Below are 20,885 nucleotides of genomic sequence, written 5' to 3' on the forward strand. Positions count from 1 at the left end.
GATTGGAAAAACGCTTTCAATGTAAACGCTTCGACAGCATCATTGCATTTTGGTACACAATAATTACATACGTTTCCAACGAAACACTGCGTTTGCCTTGCAGGATTGCGTTGCAGAGGCATTTGCAGTGCGTTTGGTGTGGTGCATACCTTGAATTTATCGAACGTATGCGTCAAATTGTATTCATAGACAGCATGACAGAAATGGTAGCAGAAGTTGAATGTTGAACTTTTGTTACATACATATCCAGATGATGCAGCATATTATTTTGCGAAATGACGCTGTTGTAGAAAAGATATGTAGACAGTCAGGCCCCCATTGATTTTGTTATAATGTTTGACCATAAGAAGACAGCAATAGCCATGTCAAACTGTAGGATATTTGCTTAAAAACTGAAAATTCCCCTCCCGTTTCATGACTACGAAATGCGCGTCCCCGACAGCGGAAGTTGCAGACAGAGCCCGTCCGGCTGTGGTTTGGTGAACCGGTGAAAAAAGATAATAACCCTTTTGGAGCGGAAAAAAATTGCTTTTACGTGGAATAAAACAGCTATATGTATGTATCTCGAGTTCTTCTTCCACAATATTCAAAGGTATTTATGTTAGTTTTGGATTACGCCGTTTCGACTAGAAAACATTGGTAACAGCTAGCTAGCAAGCTAAATTGGCTAGCTAAGCAACGTTAGCATTTCGTACTACTTGATGAACGGGCCGAGATTGTTAGCTAACTAGTTAGCTAATGCTAACAACGCAGTGCGTGGTAGAGAAGATATCTATCTGGGTATTAAATATTAACACAAATATACCCATAATACCAACCTTAATGAAAAGACCAGCCAACTAGCCGACTGAGTTAACGTTACCAATTAACTAACGTTATGTTAGTGTTGAACTCACTTCATGCTAACTAACTTCGCTAGTAACGTTAGCTAGCTATAAGCTAGTTAGTTTATTGGGATTTCCACTATTTGAAGCTCTCAGACTGAACAGAACGGACATATAACAATGTGTTAATGTAATCATGCTCTAAAACATGTCATATATTATATCTTTCATAGATCCCTCTCTATTGCACCAATCTGCCGCTCTCTCTTTGTGACTAGAACGGCCTGAACAGCTAGAGAGTGTGTTTGTGTGTTCCCGGACCAGGGTGACTGTGTGTGAAGTATACACACCCTGTGTTTGCGAGGCTCTGTAGGAGACTCCTCCAGACCCCAGAGTGAGGATTGTGTGTGAGCCTCTCGCTCCATATGTGTGTGACAATGGGGGACATCAGTGATCTGGACAGACAGATAGAACAACTTAGGCGCTGTGAACTCATCAAGGAAAATGAAGTCAAAGCACTGTGCGCCAAGGCCAGGTAATTAAACATACACAGGCCATATTACGTTAACATTCCTGATACTTCCAAAATCTTAATCACTAAGCCTGTCGTCTGCTTGTGTTTGTGTTACAGGGAGATTCTGGTAGAGGAGAGTAACGTACAGAGGGTGGACTCTCCAGTTACAGTGAGTATTTTCAGAATAGAAGACATCTTGATTACTTCGTAGATCTGCCTAGACTGCCATTATTTGCACTTCCCAATCGGATCCCTCTTGTTACATGTGTAATGTTGGATGGCTGAATACATTAGGGGAATGGAAACGCTAGGCTTTAGAACACCAGCTAACTGTAAAGGCCAGTTTATACTTGGTCTAACAACATGTTTGTAGGCAATTATGCAACAAGTGTCGCTGGTCAAAACATTTAATTTATACTTGGTGGAATGTCTGTAGTCTGTCACTGCGACTGTCTGTTTCCTTGCCGTGCAGCACTGTCGCAATGTCTGTTGTCGTGGTTACCGTACTGTCACAGCAACCAGACCAAATCCTCCTGTGACCAGATGATGCAGTTCTAAAATTCTCAGAATGAGAATGACCTACTTTTATTTCGTCACACTGTGGCAGTAAGCTATTTTCTGTAAGCTCGCCATTACCTTGTAAATAATTGTTGTTGTGGGTTTACTTTTCTGTAATAATGATAAGAAGTAACTCAAGTTTAGACGTTGTCAGCTATACTCTGATCATTATTTGAACTGGCTAGACAACGAACCAAAACATTGTTTAGAAAATTGCTTTTAGTTGCCTGGCTTGCTAGATTGACATTTACTGAATTCATTTTTAAACAGATGGATATATTGGTCTTAAAATAGAGAAAGTATGCTATTTGGAGCACCGGGCTGCTGTTGTCATGCAGAGGCTGTTTTGTGTTAATACTTTTTCATAAGTATAAAGTTCGATGTCGGATGACAATAGAATGTTCATGATGTCCCTAAGACAATTGTCTACAGACATGTAGATAGACAGACTGTAAACCAGCCTTAATTGTAATTCGCCATATTGGCATTGTTGCATCATCAGTAGGAGAGTTTTGAAACTCCAGAATTGACTGAGATCATGGCTAGGGCTTTGCGGGGAACGCATTACCGGCACACCGCCAGTCAAATTCCACATGACCGCTTAGTCACGGTAATTAGGCTTTTCCAAGCTCTGATGCTGCTGTTCATTTAGTAGCCCACCAAACTTGCTAACTGCCTGGTACTCAGCACTCTTGTCCCTCTAATCGCTCTGACATCAATGCAAATGTATTCGAAAATCTAATCTAACACTTAATGAGAGCCCATGAGCTCATGTTGCGCAACATTTATATAGGTTATGCAATTGCAGGAGAAAACATGTTGATGACCGCTAATAAAAAGAGGATCCATCAGCTTTCTATAGGCTAGGCCTACTATATTTATTATTCAACTTTCCTAATATTAACCCTTGTGCTTTGCTGAAAATAAATTATGTTCATTGTGGTATGGGTCAGATTGACCCGGACAGTTTAAACACGCTCAAGACAGTCAAATAATCAAGTTAAAACAGCCAAAACTTTATTTAGTCTTGTCAGACCTTTCAGAAAGAAGAAATACAAGAACATTTGATTTTTTTAAAACTCAACATTTAAGAACTATTTGTTTGACATATTTCCTTTCTCACAGCAAGCATTTTCAGTTTCCCCAAGTGTACATTTTTTGTTGTATTTTCCAGTAACACTTGTGATTTGTGTTATTGTGGTGTGATTTGACCCTATTGGTCAAAATGATCCCTTCAGTCTTTCTCCCTAAATGTTGAACACTTCCTGCAGATGTATTTATTGCATTCTACACTGCTGGTTTTACTGTCTTTGTGAGGGGGGCCCTGGAACAATTTTGATTACATTGGAAGCTGACAGTCCTACCTTGACTTCATTGTGGGGACAGTGACCATTCTATATTACCATTTTAGACCTCCATGTCCTCTCTTCTCTGGATGATGGTTGTTGCGTGCTCTCTCTCTCTCTCATCTGATGGAGGGGATGGTATAGCAGACTCCTCCTCTTCACCAAAGAAAAATTCACAATCTGGGTCATCAACAGCATTGTCCTCTATCTCTGAAATATCCTCTGTCTTTGAAACCTCTTATTCTATTTCACTGTCACAGTCCAGCATTTGTGATAAGGCTTCATTGACTGAAAATCTTTTGGCGATAATTTTTGAGTGTCTGTGTCAGAGATCTGCTGCTCTCGCACTGAGAAGGATTACCTTGCGAAACTCCTTTTCACCCAAACATAGTTATAATAGTGCAACCAGAACCAGTGAAAACAAAATACAAAGACACTTGTTTATTTTGGACCTGTGCCAATATCTATACACATGAAAGCCTCTGGGTCAAAAGGATCCACAACGTCATGTTTGTATACAAAATCTACACAGACATTCCACAACACATTAGTGTGTCCAAATTTTGAAGTTAGATTCATGACCCTAAATGAGGAAAAGTCCTTTAATTTCATGGAGAGAAAGGGAGGTTAACTAGTATTTTAGACAACTCAAAAGTGGAAATGGGTCAAATTGACCTGCAACATAACAGGAGGGTTAAGCACATTACTTATATTTACAACATGAGTACAGCCTACCTGGCATGAAATAAACCACGTGGAAAAACGTTCCGTATTTAAGTGCATAGATTACATGTATTTTTTCCCAGTGCCCCTGTTTCGAGACTGGACCATTATCATGAACCTTTCTAAATCAAAGAAAATGTCACACATATATTATTTACTATATGTAAAGACAATATTAAATCAAGAATAGTTTGATGGGTGACAATATTAGCCCATCACTTGTGAATGATACCCAGCATAAGAAACAATGCCTTTTTTTGCAACTGCTTTACAAGGGGTGTAGAGCCTATCTGGCATATATATCTATATCTATATATATATATATATATATAAATATAGCTTATATATAAGCTGCGAGTGAGTTTTAAGTTTGGAGGAAATCATTTTTACCATTACATGCATAATTGCATTTGCGGTCACTTTTCATAATGGTGTTTTCCGCTAATGGAACAATTGCGCTTATATCCTACTACCATGTGCTAATTTCTGAGCTTATAATGTGAAGAAATAGTGTAAGTTAAACGTTATGATCTGTTGCCTCACATTGCATAAAAAGGTTTTTTGATGAGTTGGTTGTATTCATTTGGGATCTATCGCATCCCACAACTGTCTCAGACTGTGTGGAATATTTATTTCTCGCACAGAATAGAATAGGTTGACTTTTGTACTATGGGGAATAGTAGATTGACAGGCTAGTGCTTTTGCTGTTTGTTAGGCCTGCTCATCTTGTTGGCTTTCAAAAAATAAATGTGCACAGTTCATCCAATATCTTCAATATGCATTGATTTATTTTCTAGTGCTTGTCAAATTGTGAATGAGAGACTATTGGAGTGTGTACAGCCTGCGCAAAAAACAAAGTAGACCTCATGCCTTTTCAAGTAACTTTTTTCAAATCATCATTAGCGTCTCATCATGCAGCCTTACAATGTATTAAAAATCAAAACATATAGCCCAACGTTTGTAGAACAACTAAAGTTACATTAATAACTCTAAATTAAGCATATAGGAGTAACTATTTCTTTGTTAGCCGCTCAACATAGAATAGCCACATGTGCACACTCCCTCAAATCGTTTGGAGAAAATATTTATATTTTATTCAGCTTTGTTCAATTGTATTCTTCATACTATAAAATAATATCAATTAATGCCACGTAATTATAAGCAAATTAACTATTGTAGCCCACTGCCATTTGACATAGCCACATCAGGACCTAACATAAGGACAACTCAGAATATGCTATTATTTTCTTCTGAAATCGACAATTTTCTTCATTTCATGCTTCTTTAGACCTGTATAAAATAAATAATGGATATTTTGTGAAGGTATAGGCTATATTGCATGGATTTCACCGGCTGACGAAATTTCGCGACCGCCACAGTCCTAATCATGACCCCTGCGTATATTAATGAGCCATACTTTGCTGGTGTCAAACCATTTATGAAAACATGATACATATTTTGGAAGCTGAGAAACAGCCCTTTGAAATGATATGTCAATCAAAAAATTGCCTGTGTTATACATCTTAAACACCTTTTTCCCAAACAACTGCCATTTACACAACTTCCTAATTAAGATAAACACTTAATAGTATAGTGAGTCTTCCTTGTTTTGTAAGGATTGATAATCTGAAATCAGAATAGTACTACTATTTACTGTGAATGAGTGACAGCTGTTTTAATGACTGGTGGTATTTTTCTAGAATTTTATGGAATGTTCTGTGATCAGACACTTTATTTGCATAATATAGTAAATACATATATGCACCAAAACATATTACAAATTGCATTTAGTCTTACATTTGATAAGGAAAGACACACACAAGTAATATAAATAAAACAATAACTTTATGGAAAGAATAAGGTTAGGGGAATACATGATCTCATTCCACCCAGAAAATAAAGTGCAAGTTATATCATGCTGTCATAACCATAACATTATATAAAACACTAATCTCAGGGATATTATCATCAAAATTTAACTGGAATACAAAATATTATAAGAATAAGGCATATAATAACAATTGGCTTTTACAACTTAAATTTCTTCTTAGGCCTATAGCCTAATACACGAAGAGTCAAAATGGGAACAAATTAAAAGCATGCAAGAAAGGGGAAATGACCAGTGACAATCTGAGCTATTGGGTGATGACTAGGAGTCCCTTTTAATATTACCTATGTATGGTATGTACAGTACCAGTCAAAAGTTTGAACATCTACTCATTCAAGGGTTTTCCTTTATTTTTACTATTTTCTACATTGTAGAATAATAGTGAAGACATCAAAACGATGAAATAACACATGGAATCATGTAGTAACCAAAAGTAACCACTTTTTTGATCTGTTTAACAAATGTGTCCAAACTTTTGACTGGTGTTGTATATCTATGTATGAGTCCTGTGTGATTGTCCCTCAGCCCTGTTTGCAGCCTCAGCAGCATGTTGTCCAGTCTTTCCAGCCCCTGCCTATCCTTTTTACCGTGGGTTCAACTATTGACTGCCTGGTACACAGGTGACATGTCTATAGTGTCTTCCTTCTCAGATATGTCTGAGAGCTGACAGTGCACCACAGTGTCATAGAGAGCAAGTGAGTGAGTATAAAAATAACCTTGGACCTAGTTTATATATACAGTGCCTTCGGTAAGTATTCAGACCCTTGACTTTCCCCACATTTTGTTACGTTACAGCCTTATTCTAAAATGAATAAAACATATACAAAATCCTCAGCAATCGACACACAATACCCCATAATGACGAAGCAAAAACAGGTTTCCAGAAATGTGTGCAAATTTATGTAAATAAGGTATTTTTGTTTTTAGTTATTTAATAAGTATTCAGACCCTTTGCTATGAGATTTGAAATTGAGCTCAGGTGCATCCTGTTTCCATTGATCATCCTTGAGGTGTTTCTACAACTTGATTGGAGTCCACCTGTGGTAAATTCGATTGATTGGACATGATTTGGAAAGGCACACACCTGTCTATGTAAGGTCCCACAGTTGACAGTGCATGTCAGAGCAAAAACCAAGCCATGAGGTCGAAGGAATTGTCAAGACAGGATTGTGTCGAGGCACATATATGGGGAAGGGTACCAAAACATTTCTGCAGCATTGAAGTTCCCAAAGGACATAGTGGCCTCCATCTCTCTTAAATGGAAGAAGTTTGGAACCACCAAGACTCTTCTTAGAGCTGGCCAATTTGAGCAATCGGGGGAGAAGTGCCTTGGTCAGGGAGGTGACCAAGAACCTGATGGTCACTCTGACAGAGCTCCAGAGTTCCTCTGTGGAGATGGGAGAACCTTCCAGAAGCACAACCATCTCTGCAGCTCTCCGCCAATCAGGCCTAAATGGTAGAGTGGCCAGACGGAAGCCACTCCTCAGTAAAAGGCACATGTCAGCCCGCTTGAAGTTTGCCAAAAGGCACCTAAAGATTCTCAGACCATGAGAAGCAAGATTCTTCTGGAGGAAACCTGGCACCATCCCTACGGTGAAGCATGGTGGTGGCAGAATCATGCTGTGGGGTTGTTTTTCAGGGGCAGGGAGACTAGTCAGGATCGGGGCAAAGATGAACAGAGCGAAGTACAGAGAGATCCTTGATGAAAACCTGCTCCAGAGCTCTCAGGACCTCAGACTGGGGCAAAGGTTCACCTTCCAACAGGACAATGACCCTAAGCACACAGCCAAGACAACGCAGGATTGGCTTCGGGACAAGTCTTTGAATGTCCTTGAGTGTCCCAACCAGAGCCCAGACTTAAACCTGATCGAACATCTCTGGAGAGACCTGAAAATAGCTGTGCAGCAACACCTCCCATCCAACCTGACAGAGCTTGAGAGGATCTGCAGAGAAGAATGGGAGAAACTCCCCAAATACAGGTGTGCCAAGCTTGTAACGTCATACCCAAGAAGGCTTGAGGCTGTAATCGCTGTCAAATGTGCTTCAACAAAGTACTGAGTAAAGGCTCTGAATACTTATGTATGTGTAATATTTCTGTTTTTTATTTTTTATAAATTAGCAAACATTTCTAAAACCCTGTTTTTGCTTTGTTATTATGGGGTATTGTGTGTAGCTTGAGGGAAAAAAACTTTTATACATTTTAGAATAAGGCTGGAATGTAACAAGTGGAAAAATTCAAGGGGTCTGAATACATTCCGAAGCCACTGTAGGCCTAATAGTACACAACAATAATCATTGACAGTTACCTTCCAGTCAAAAATCTTGGTAGACGCAGCAGTATCACGTGGTGGTTCAAACTTCCTCCTGCTTGTCCATTTCAATCTCGTCCTCCCCAAGTAGCGAAGACCCTTCAGCACATTAAAAATGGAACCGTGAATGGAAGGGAGTTGTACAAGTTATCAATCGGCTTGCAAGGTGACAGTTACATTTTATTCTCCAAAGGTTTTCCCTCTTAACATTTGAGAACATGTAACATCATTTAATATTTGATAGTCCATAATCCTTAAATCTATTTACACACCAGTGAGTCATTCAAATTAACATAATACACAAATTCCCATCCAAATCCTTCAGTTTAAGCTAGAGATATCAGTTTTCTTTTGTATGGGCTGCGTCTCATTCCAACACATCCGCCTATCGGCCTTCCACATCTGCGGTGGAAAGTGGCAGAGCTACAGGGCTGTTTGTCAGAACAGGAGACATCCCGAAAATTGCTCTCTTCACGAAAACCTCTATAGCGTCCAAACGGTAATATTACCACAACGGAAAGATGAGACTCTCAGGAGCACTATGGTGTTCACTGTTTTGCTCTTACGACCCCCAGAAGCCACACGGGACTCGTCTGAAGTCAGTACCGACGATATGCCAAATTCTGTCTGTAGCGTCCAAACTGTTTGGGCTACAAACTAGTATGACCCCACTATGGAAAGGGCAGACTTGTTTTTCTGTAAGCTCGATGTGCAGTTTCTGTAGAGCGAAATCAGATCAAGCCTGAACTGTGCAATGTAGTAGGGAGTTGTAGTTTCCAACAGGCCAATATTCTACATAATTACCACGTTTTCTGTGCTTAACTAACTGCAATGACCATACTCCATTGCACACCCGCTTAAACTTGTCCGGTCTGTGCGGAGCAAGACACTGAGACAGAGAGGAGGGAACACAGGATTGAGAGGGATAAAAAGCAGTTGCTTCGCAAGCCTGAAAATACATGATCTAAGGCGGGGTACGCGCAATGCCATCGGGGGTACGCCAAATAAAAATGTGATTCACATTTTCAAACAGCCCATTTAGATTTTCCAACGTGGCTATGCATTTGGGTGAGTTTTTTTTCCTCGCCTGAGTAGCTTTGTTTCACTGCCAAAAATAAAGTTATACCATCTAGTGTTGAGCGAAATAACAACACAATGTCAAATACAGGTAGCCTAGTCAAATAATGAACATCCAATCACATTAACTGTTACTGTCTCGCGGGAATTTCACTAACGGTCCGTATGTAGCCAAATGTAGCTGCTGCTCATTCTGTTTGCTCTAAAATAAATAAATGGTTAAAAGTAAGGCCCGTGTCCATGGATACACATACCAGCTCTACTGGTAGTACTGCTACTACCAGCAGTACTACACCTGCACCTGTTGACAACACAAGTTGTTCTGCTTACACAAGCACATCCAATGCTAGCATCAGTAATTCTATGTTTGTTTCTAGCCCAGCTAGCATGGACACTGACAGTTGTGAATCTGATGCAGCCGAAGAGCTACTGCCCCCTTACCCAGGAAAGCACAGAACAACAGACAGGGATGTTGGACCATCGAAGAGGCGCAAATATGATGAGAACTACATAGATTTGGGGTACACTTATATTGGGAGCAGTGCCTTTCCTCAGCCACAGTGTGTTATATGTGCAAAAGTACTCTCACAACTCAATGAAACCTTCACACTTGTGCAGACATTTAGAAACTAAACATGCCTATTTGAAAAATAAGCCACAGGAATTTTGAGTGAGAATTGACGACTTTCGAGTAGTAAGACATGTATAAAAGCAACAGATACCATTAATAAGACGGGGCTAGAAGCGTCTTATATGGTGAGCTACCGAGTGGCTAGGACAGGCAAGCCCCATACTATTGTGGAGGACTTTATTCTTCCTGCTGCCGTGGATTTGACCTGGGACAAAGCGGGGGAAAGGCCAAAAACTGTACAGACAAAGACTTCATCAAACAACTGTTTCATGATGCATCAGTGACATGGCAGACGATGTTTTGAAACAAGTACTGCTTCGATACAAGCCAGTGAATTCTTTGCGTTACAGCTGGATGAGTCAACAGACGTGGCGGGCCTGGCACAGCTCCTGTTACAGCTCCTGGTATACAGTTGAAGTCGGAAGTTTACATACACCTTAGCCAAATACATTTAGACTCAGTTTTTCACAATTCCTGACATTTAATCCTCGTAAAAATTCCCTGTTTAGGTCAGTTAGGATCACCACTTAATTTTAAGAATGTGAAATGTCAGAATAATAGTAGAAAGAATTATTTATTTCAGCTTTTATTTCTTTCATCACATTCCAGTGGGTCAGAAGTTTAAATACACTCAATTAGTATTTGGTAGCATTGCCTTTAAATAGTTTAACTTAGGTCAAATGTTTTGGGTAGCCTTCCAACAAGCTTCCCACAATAAGTTTGGTGAATTTTGGCCCATTCCTCCTCACGGAGCTGGTGTAACTGAGTCAGGTTTGTAGTCCTCCTTGCTCGCCACACGCTTTTTCAGTTCTGCCCACAAATGTTCTTAAGGATTGAGGTCAGGGCTTTGTGATGGCCACTCCAATACCTTGATTTGTGTCCTTAAGCCATTTTGCCACAACTTTGGAAGTATGCTTGGGGTCATTGTCCATTTGGAAGACCCATTTGTGACCAAGCTTTAACTTCCTGACTGATGTCTTGAGATGTTGCTTCAATATATCCACATACATTTCCCTCCCTCATGAAGCCATCTATTTTGTGATGTGCACCAGTCCCTCCTGCAGCAAAGCACCCCCACAACATGATGCTGCCACCCCCGTGCTTCACGGTTGGGATGGTGTTCTTCGGCTTGCAAGCCTCCCCCTTTTTCCTCCAAACATAACGATGGTCATTATGGCCAACAGTTCTATTTTTGTTTCATCAGACCAGAGGACATTTCTCCAAAAAGTACCATCTTTGTCACCATGTGCAGTTGCAAACCGTAGTCTGGCTTTTTAATGGCGGTTTTGGAGCAGTGTCTTCTTCCTTGCTGAGCGGCCTTTCAGGTTATGTCGATATAGAACTCGTTTTACTGTGGATATAGATATATTTGTGCTTCTTTCCTCCAGCATCTTCACAAGATCCTTTGCTGTTGTTCTGGGATTGATTTGCACTTTTCGCACCAAAGTATGTTCATCTCTAGGAGACAGAACGCGTCTCCTTCCTGAGCGGTATGACGGCTGCGTGGTCCCATGGTGTTTATACTGGCGTACTATTGTTTGTACAGATGAACGTGGTACCTTCAGGCGTTTGAAAATTGCTCCCAAGGATTTGAACCAGACTTGTGGAGGTCTACAATTTTTCATTTGTGGTCTTGGCTGATTTATTTAGATTTTCCCATGATGTCAAGCAAAGAGGCACTGAGTTTGAAGATAGGCCTTGAAATACATCCACAGGTACACCTTCAATTGACTCAAATTATGTCAATTAGCCTATCAGAAGCTTCTAAAGCCATGACATAATTTTCTAGAATTTTCCAAGCTGTTTAAAGGCACAGTCAATTTAGTGTATGTAAACTTCTGACCCACTGGAATTGTGATACAATGATTTATAAATGAAATAATCTGTCTGTAAACAATTGTTGGATAAATTACTTGTCGTGCACAAAGTAGATGTCCTGACCGACTTCCCAAAACTATAGTTTGTTAACAAGAAATTTGTGGAGTGGTTGACTCCAACCTAAGTGTATGTAAACTTCTAACTTCAACTGTATGTCCGTTATGTTTATTGGGGGTCAATTAAGGAAGACATCCTCTTCTGCAAACCACTGGAAACCAGGACAACAGGAGAGGATATTTTTAATGTTCTGGACAGCTTTGTGACATCAAATGGACTTTGGTGGTCAAGCTGCGTTGGTATCTGTATTGATGGCACAAAAGCCATGACAGGGAGACATAGTGGAGTGGTAACGTGCGTGCAAGCAGTTGCTCCCGATGCCACTTGGGTACACTGCAGCATTCACCGAGAGGACATTGCTGCCAAGGGAATGCCTGACAGCTTGAAAGATGTTTTGGACGCTACAGTGAAAATGGTTAACTTTGTTAAAGCAAGGCCCCTGAACTCCCGTGTATTTTCTGCATTATGCAATGATATGGGCAGCGACCATGTAACACTTTTACAACCTACAGAAGTGCGCTGGTTATCAAGGGGCAAAGTATTGACACGTTTAAAAAAAATTGAGAGACGAGCTTAAAGTTTTCTTTACTGACCATAAGTTTTACTTGTCTGACTGCTTGCATGATGATGAGTTTCTCTCACAACTGGCCTATCTGGGTGATGTTTTTTTTCCACTGAATGTGACTAGGATTACAGGGACTCTCCGCAACTATATTTAATGTGCGGGACAAAATTGAGGCTATGATTAAGAAGTTGGAGCTCTTTTCTGTCTGCATTAACAAGGACAACACACAGATCTTTCCATCATTGTATGATTTTTTGTGTGCAAATCAACTCAAGCTTATGGACAATGTCAAATGTGATATAGCGAAGCACCTCAGTGAGCTGGGTGCGCAATTACACATGTACTTTTCCGAAACGAACGACACAAACAACTGGATTCGTTATCCCTTTCATGCCCTGCCTCCAGTCCATTTACCGATATCTGAACAAGAGAGCCTCTTTGCAACAGTCGGTTCTGTGAAAATTGAATTTAAGCAGAAGCCACTGCCAGATTTCTGGATAGGGTTGCGCTCAGAGTATCCTGCCTTGGCAAATCGATACTGTTAAGACACTGATGCCCTTTGCAACCAGTACCTATGTGAGAGTGGATTCTCGGCACTCACTAGCATGAAAACTAAATATAGGCACAGACTGTGTTGAAAATGATTTAAGACAGACTCTCTCCAATACAACCCAACATTGCAGAGTTATGTGCATCCTTTCAAGCACACCTTTCTCATTAACCTGTGTTGAGTTTTTCACAATTTGATGAAATAGTGGCTTAGTGTCCTGTTCGCCCCATTTCCCACACTTGTTCCCGTTTTCTAAACGCATGTGCTATACAAAAAAATCTGTCACTGATATTCACACTTCTACACAATACAACATATTTAATTTAACTTCACACTGTTCACTGTATAATAGAATACTGCATAGAATGACTAATTTGCTCATATTTGCAAAGGCCTGCCTGTGATTTGGCTGGAGGAATGGGATGACGGAATATACATGCATAATGATCTGCATGTCATTGTGGCAGTAAGGGGAAAACACTTAATTAAACTTTTACTCTTCAGTTAAGACTTACACATACTCTCCCTCCCTCACACATTCTGTCTCCCTCATAAACACATACTCACTGCTCCCAACTTTAAAAACGTTAGGCACCAAACAATGTAAGGAGCACCAGAAAGAGAGAGATTTTTGTTAGTTTAATCTTACATTAGGCCTATATGAATCCTACCTTTTGAATCACATCTCATGAGTAGTAGACCCTTTTCCTTTCTTCCTGTGCAAATCAAATATGCCTAGACCTACTGTCAAGTTACCAGGTTGTTAGCTACCTAGGTAACTTGACTGAACAATGGCCCGGGATTAGTTTAAAACAGCCCAGCCAGTGACATGGTTTGTGAAATTATATCAAATGCGTGCGAAATTGCGCAGGAAGAATTAAAGGTTGCTCCAGTAATGTGAGTCATATTTTTTTAACCCTTTGCAAAGCCTATCAGACTGTCCTGTGCTCTTGGATATACCAGGGATGAAATTATATAGAATGTAGACCTATCAATTTTGCTCGCTCTGCATGCTGCTCCAATGTATCAAATGTACAAATGTAACAACAGAAGACTGATCAGTGTCTGCATCCCCCCTCGCCATCACGGCTAGATTATATTTTAAAAACTGAGGAATAGATGCGCAGGAAGAGCGGATGGAGAGAAGCTGGTGATTGATAGCTGGAATGGGATGCGGCTGGCGGATTACAGCTGCCACATATGAAAGTGAAGGGGACATTATTGGACCGGTGCTAACAAGAGACTTGTTGCTGTTGCTTACATTTTTTTTTTACAGAATTTATTTTAAAAAATTATAACAGGTGCCAGCGGGTTCTTTAGATCAGTAGGGCTGAAAAATGTCATAGTATCATATGAAACGGTACTATGGTATTCTAAAATGTTGGTATCATGACGTTTTGGTACCGTGACATTACTGTGGTACTGGTATACCATGCAACACTTCTTCATATCTAACTTAATCATTTGCCAGTTTGTGTTAGCTAGGTCTCGCTCATACCTAATGACAAATGCTCTTCAAATTGTCAATAGAAGTATTTTAGTTTGTAGTTATCAATGAAACCATTTACATAAAAAAGACAAGACGAGCTAAATCAAGTACACTGGCTAGTTAGATACTTTGCCTCATTTTGGCTGATTGTCTACTCGGCTTGTCAACATTTAATTTCACTGACTCATCAATTGGAAAAAAATACGCTAAAATGTACATATAATTACCAACATTAAGGCGAATTGTATACAGTTTCATACCTTAATATTGTTGTCCTGATCTCAATGACAGAGCTGTCAAAGTTGAGAAACCTTTCAGGTCCAGTAGAGGCACGGCACCTCCCAGTGGCCGCATTCACTTTGTCTCAACGCCAAAACTCACAATTTGCTCACGCCTACCAATGACACATTGGCGTCAGTTGTTACACTGGCAATTCAAGATGCCGCTACCCATACCTCTAATAAACGTTGTTCAAGATCAAAATACAAAAAATATAGATTTTTCTATTTTAGAAGCACATGTTTAGTATTAGTGAATTGAATACATGTTTGCTCAGCTTTACTTCCTGAATTGTTTCCCTTTAACTCCCTACAACTCTTATTTTCTATCACAGGTGTGTGGGGATATTCATGGACAGTTTTATGACCTAAAGGAGCTGTTTAGAGTAAGTCCAGTCTCCTTTCTGTCTGTATTTCCTGAATTTCATCTGTATGATTTCTCAGTGCCTCTTTGTGCGGTGTCTGTACAGTTCCAAATTCAACATATGCACCATTTTGCTTCTTAATGCCATATACTCCATGTCATTTACATACATGTCATATTCTGCTGTGCCATTTTTGATGTGTCATTATTTAACACTTCGATTGCGTGTGTGCAAGGTAGGGGGCGATGTTCCGGAGACAAACTATCTCTTCATGGGTGACTTTGTGGACCGAGGCTTCTACAGCGTGGAGACGTTCCTGCTGCTCCTAGCACTCAAGGTACTCGAGAGAAGCCAAATCAGAGCTATTCAATTATTCTGAGGCTAGATGTTTTCATTCTTCAGACCCTCTTTTACCCCCTCTAGTAGTGTTTCTAATGCTATGCAGGTTTGGAGTTAGTTCAATTTAAACTTATGTAAATTCAGGAAATGCAATAATTGGACATTTTTTATACTTTGTCATTGTACTGTGCGAAGTGTGCGCTTTGTGTCTAGCCCCACTACTAACCTGAGCTCTCTATGGGACAAAGTCGGACCTACTACCCCTCTCATTTGCTTTTTGGCCAGTAGGGTCCCTTTGAAGGACCCATTCTAACAAGTAACTTACCCCTTCCTCCCCCCACAGGTGCGGTATCCAGACAGGATCACTCTGATCCGAGGGAACCACGAGTCACGGCAGATCACACAGGTCTACGGCTTCTATGACGAGTGCCTCCGCAAGTACGGCTCGGTCACCGTGTGGAGATATTGCACCGAGATCTTTGATTACCTGTCCCTCTCTGCCATCATCGACGGCAAGGTGCGCTCCCCGGCCCCTTCAGTCACATTTCTCTGCTTCTGTCTGATTGTTATTTGTACCATCTTACCAACTCCTATGGTCATACCAAAGAGGGACGTGACAATGAACATAGGAGTTGATAATACAGCACAAATAGATCTGGGACCAGGCTAGATGGCTAGTCTCACTAAAAACAGCATGACTCGTGACAATCTCCCCTCTTTATATCTTTCCTGCTAGCTCAGGTTTTCCTCTGTAATTAATGCAAGTAACTCTGGATTGCAATTGCACCCATCGGTTCAAACATGTTTTGTTGCTTTATTGAGAAGAATGTTTTTAAAGAAACCTGTTTCTTGAGTTGGATTGTATAAGGCCTTAACTATACCGAACAAAAATATAAACACAACATGCAACGATTTGAAAGGTTTTACAGAGTTACAGTTCATATGAGAAAATCAGTCAAATGAAATAAATTCATTAGGCCTTAATCTATGGATTTCACATGACTGGGAATACAGATATGCATCTGTTGGTCACTGATACCTTTAAAAAAATAAGTTGGGGGTGTGGATCAGAACCAGTCAGTGTCTGCTGTAACCGCCATTTGCCTCATTCAGCGCGAAACATCTCCTTCACATAGAGTTGATCAGGCTGTTGATTGTGGCCTGTGAAATGTTGTCCCACTCCTCTTCAATGGCTATGCAGTTGCTGGATATTGGCAGGAACTAGAACACGCTGTTGTACACGTTGATCCAGAGCATCCCAAACATGCTTAATGGGTAACATGTCTGTATGCAGGTCATGGAAGAACTAGGATATTTTCAGCTTCCAGGAATTGTGTACAGATCCTTGCTACATGGGGCTGTGGATTATCATGCTGAAACATGAGGTGATGGCTGCGGATGAATGGCACGACATTGGGCCTCAGGATCTCGTCACTGTGCGTTCAAATTGCCATCGATAAAAAATGCTATTGTGTTTGTTATCCATAGCTTAAGCCTGCCCATACCATAACCTTACCGCCACCATGGGGCACTCTGTTCAAAACGTTGACATCAGCAAACTGCGCACCACACAACGCCTTACACATGGTCTGCGGTTGTGAGGCCGGTTGGACCTACTGCCAAATTCTCTAGACGTTGGAGGTGGCTTATGGTAGAGAAATGAACATTCATTTCTCTGGCAACAGCTCTGGTGGATGTTCCTGCAGTCAGCATGCCAATTGCACGCTCCCTTAACTTGAGACATCTGTGGTAGAGGTCGACCGATTAATCGGAATGGCCGATTTCAAGTTTTCATAACAATCAGAAATCGGTATTTAATTTTTTTTTTTTTTTTACGCCTTTATTTAACTAGGCAAGTCAGTTAACAACACATTCTTATTTTCAATGACGGCCTAGGAACGGTGGGTTAACTGCCTTGTTCAGGGGCAGAACGACAGATTTTTATCTTGTCAGCTCGAGGATTCAATCTTGCAACCTTACGGTTAACTAGTCCAACGCTCTAACCACCTGCTTCTCATTGCACTCCACGAGGAGCCTGCCTGTTACGCAAATGCAGTAAGAAGCCAAGGTAAGTTGCTAGCTAGCATTAAACTTATCTTATAAAAAACAATCAATCAATCATAATCACCAGTAATCTACACATATGGTTGATGATATTACTAGTTTATCTAGCGTGTCCTGCGTTGCATATAATCGATGCGCATTCGCGAAAAAGGTACCTAACCATAAACATCAATGCCTTTCTTAAAATCAATACACAAGTATATATTTTTAAACCTGCATATTTAGTTAATATTGCCTGATAACATGAATTTCTTTGTGTCACTTCTCTTGCAACAGAGTCAGGGTATATGCAGCCGTTTGGGCCTCCTGGCTCGTTGCGAACTGTGTGAAGACTTTCTTCCTAACAAAGACAGCCAACTTCGCCAAACGGGGGATGATTTAACAAAAGCGCATTTGCGAAAAAAGCACAATCGTTGCACGACTGTACCTAACCATAAACATCAATGCCTTTCTTAAAATCAATACACGGAAGTATATATTTTTAAAGCTGCATATTTAGCTAAAAGAAATCCAGATTAGCAGGCAATATTAACCAGGTGAAATTGTGTCACTTCTCTTGCGTTCATTGCACGCAGAGTCAGGGTATATGCAACAGTTTGGGCCGCCTGGCTCGTTGCGAACTAATTTGCCAGAATTTTATGTAATTATGACATTGAAGGTTATGCAATGTAACAGGAATATTTAGACTTATGGATGCCACCCGTTAGATAAAATACGGAACGGTTCCGTATTTCACTGAAAGAATAAATGTTTTGTTTTTGAGATGATAGTTTCCGGATCCGACCATATTAATGACCTACGGCTCGTATTTGTGTGTTATTATGTTATAATTAAGTCTATGATTTGATAGAGCAGTCTGACTGAGCGATGGTAGGCACCAGGCAGGCTCGTAAGCATTCATTCAAACAGCACTTTACTGCGTTTGCCAGCAGCTCTACTGTTTATGACTTCAAGCCTATCAACTCCCGAGATTAGGCTGGTGTAACCGATGTGAAATGGCTAGCTAGTTAGCGGGGTGTGCGCTAATAGCGTTTCAAACGTCACTCGCTCTGGGACTTGGGAGTAGTTGTTCCCCTTGCTCTGCATGGGTAACGCTGCTTCGAGGGTGGCTGTTGTCGATGTGTTCCTCGTTCGAGCCCAGGTAGGAGCGAGGAGAGGGACGGAAGCTATACTGTTACACTGGCAATACTAAAGTGCCTATAAGAACATCCAATATTCAAAGGTATATGAAATACAAATGGTATAGAGAGAAATAGTCCTATAATAACTACAACCTAAAACTTCTTACCTGGGAATATTGAAGACTCATGTTAAAAGGAACCACCAGCTTTCATATGTTCTCATGTTCTGAGCAAGGAACTTAAACGTTAGCGTTCCTACATGGCACATATTGCACTTTTACTTTCTTCTCCAACACTTTGTTTTTGCATTATTTAAACCAAATTGAACATGTTTCATTATTTATTTGAGGCTAAATTGATTTTATTGATGTATTATATTAGGTTAAAATAAGTGTTCATTCAGTATTGTTGTAATTGTCATTATTACAAATGTAAAGTTTTTTTTTTTTTTTTATCGGCCGATTTAATCGGTATCAGCTTTTTTTTGGTCCTCCAATAATCGGTATCGGCGTTGAAAAATCATAATCGGTCAACCTCTAATCTGTGGGATTGTGGTGTGTAACAAAACTGCACATTTTAGAGTGGCCTTTTATTGTCCCCGGCACAAGGTGCACCTGTGTAATGGTCATGCTGTTTAATCGGCTTCTTGATATGCCACACCTGTCAGGTGGATGGATTATCTTGGCAAACGAGAAATGCTCACTAAAAGGGATGTAAACAATGTGTGTACTACATTTGAGAGAAATAAGCATTTTGTGCGTATGAAAAATGTCAGGGATTTTATATTTCAGCTCATGAAACATGTTGTGTTTATATTTTTGTTCAATGTAGATTTTTTCTCTATTTCTCTCATTGTGTAGATATTCTGTGTGCACGGCGGCCTTTCTCCCTCTATTCAAACTCTGGACCAGATCAGAACTATCGACAGGAAGCAGGAAGTGCCTCACGATGGCCCCATGTGTGACCTGCTGTGGTCTGACCCAGAAGGTAAGATACTGGTAAATAACCCTTCCACCCCAAAAACGTGTAGCTATAAGCAGGATGGTGAAGATTCCACCAAGTCTGTCTCACATTTTAGCATTTATGCACCAACGAAAAGGAATGAGGCAACTCAAGTTTCTCTCTCCCAGACACCACAGGGTGGGGTGTGAGCCCGAGGGGGGCGGGCTACCTGTTTGGCAGTGACGTGGTGGCCCAGTTCAACGCGGCCAATGACATCCACATGATCTGCAGGGCCCACCAGCTGGTCATGGAGGGCTACAAGTGGCACTTCAATGAGACAGTGCTAACTGTGTGGTCCGCACCCAACTACTGCTACAGGTCTGTGTCCTGTCCATCTTTTTCTTGCTTGCTTGTCGTTTCGTTTTTTTCTCCCGTCCTATATATTCTGCATTTGGACTGCTGAGTTTATGGCCAAACTCTGCTGTGTATGCATGTTGTTAGCTTATAGCAATGTTTAGGTCACCATAGCAACCATCTATCTCTTCTGCTCCCTCTCTCCCTCCCCTGTAACACACAGATGTGGTAATGTAGCAGCCATCTTGGAGCTGGATGAGCACCTGCAGAGGGAGTTCATCATATTTGAAGCCGCTCCGCAGGAAACCAGGGGCATTCCCTCCAAAAAGCCAGTGGCAGACTACTTCCTGTGACCTCTCACCCTGGAGGGAATATGGAGCCTTTGGTCGTGTTCCCCTGCTCAGACGTTGCATGCATCAACCAATGGTTGCGTGCCACGTCATTGACTGTCGTCGACTGCTATATTGCTATAACTTGATGTGGTTAGCTGATACTTAAAATGTCTATCCAGGGGTTGTAAGATCTGGCATGCGTCAGCAATGCCTGGGCAGGGGAACGCGCCCTTTATGTTAGGATGGATTCTGGTGTCTTGAACCTCTTTTGGTTCTGTTTCAAACTGACCCCTAGACCAGGGGTAGACAACCCTGTTCCTGGAGTGCTGCAGGTACTGTACAATTGTCTCAAGGCACCACATTGAGCTACTAAGCTTATTGATCAGTTCAGTGATTGCCTAAATTCAACACATTTGGTCTTCCAGGTCGGTTTAATCAAAAACAGGAAGTGCCTTCCGCACACCAGGACCAGGGTTGCCTAACCCTGCCCTAGACACTTCTTGATTCCCCACTGTAGAGATGAAAGAGCTGTGTCAGTGTGAGCAATATGGCAGAAACTCCACCTAGCCCTCTATCCACCTACCCTATCAGAGGATGAGGTGGAGCTATTACCATACTGCTGATACTGTCCAGGCCTTGGTTGGAAGATCATGAAGTATCTAGTTGTGACTGCTTTGGGGG

At 40.9% G+C, this 20,885-nt stretch overlaps 1 protein-coding gene across 1 annotated transcript; it reads left to right on the forward strand.

Annotated features, from left to right (window-relative positions):
• The first annotated feature begins 446 nt into the window (after positions 1–446).
• LOC111971470 (serine/threonine-protein phosphatase 4 catalytic subunit B) lies at positions 447–20,879 on the forward strand. The gene is made up of 9 exons (XM_023998256.2): positions 447–592; positions 1,058–1,359; positions 1,456–1,507; positions 15,023–15,073; positions 15,288–15,389; positions 15,735–15,908; positions 19,437–19,563; positions 19,707–19,896; positions 20,096–20,879. Exons 2-9 carry the CDS (start codon positions 1,250–1,252, stop codon positions 20,223–20,225), a joined length of 936 nt encoding a protein of 311 aa, XP_023854024.1. The 5' UTR covers positions 447–592; positions 1,058–1,249; the 3' UTR covers positions 20,226–20,879.
• Positions 20,880–20,885: the final 6 nt, after the last annotated feature.

Source organism: Salvelinus sp. IW2-2015, linkage group LG13, assembly GCF_002910315.2.
Source record: "Salvelinus sp. IW2-2015 linkage group LG13, ASM291031v2, whole genome shotgun sequence".
In the NCBI taxonomy this organism is placed as follows: domain Eukaryota; kingdom Metazoa; phylum Chordata; class Actinopteri; order Salmoniformes; family Salmonidae; genus Salvelinus; species Salvelinus sp. IW2-2015.

Excerpts from the sequence above, each read along its gene's own strand:
- LOC111971470 (XM_023998256.2), top strand. The coding sequence starts at position 1,250 with ATGTGTGTGACAATGGGGGACATCAGTGATCTGGACAGACAGATAGAA. Across the intron at positions 15,074-15,287 it reads ACCTAAAGGAGCTGTTTAGA|GTAGGGGGCGATGTTCCGGA; the intron begins GTAAGTCCAGTC and ends CGTGTGTGCAAG. Across the intron at positions 15,390-15,734 it reads TGCTGCTCCTAGCACTCAAG|GTGCGGTATCCAGACAGGAT; the intron begins GTACTCGAGAGA and ends CTCCCCCCACAG.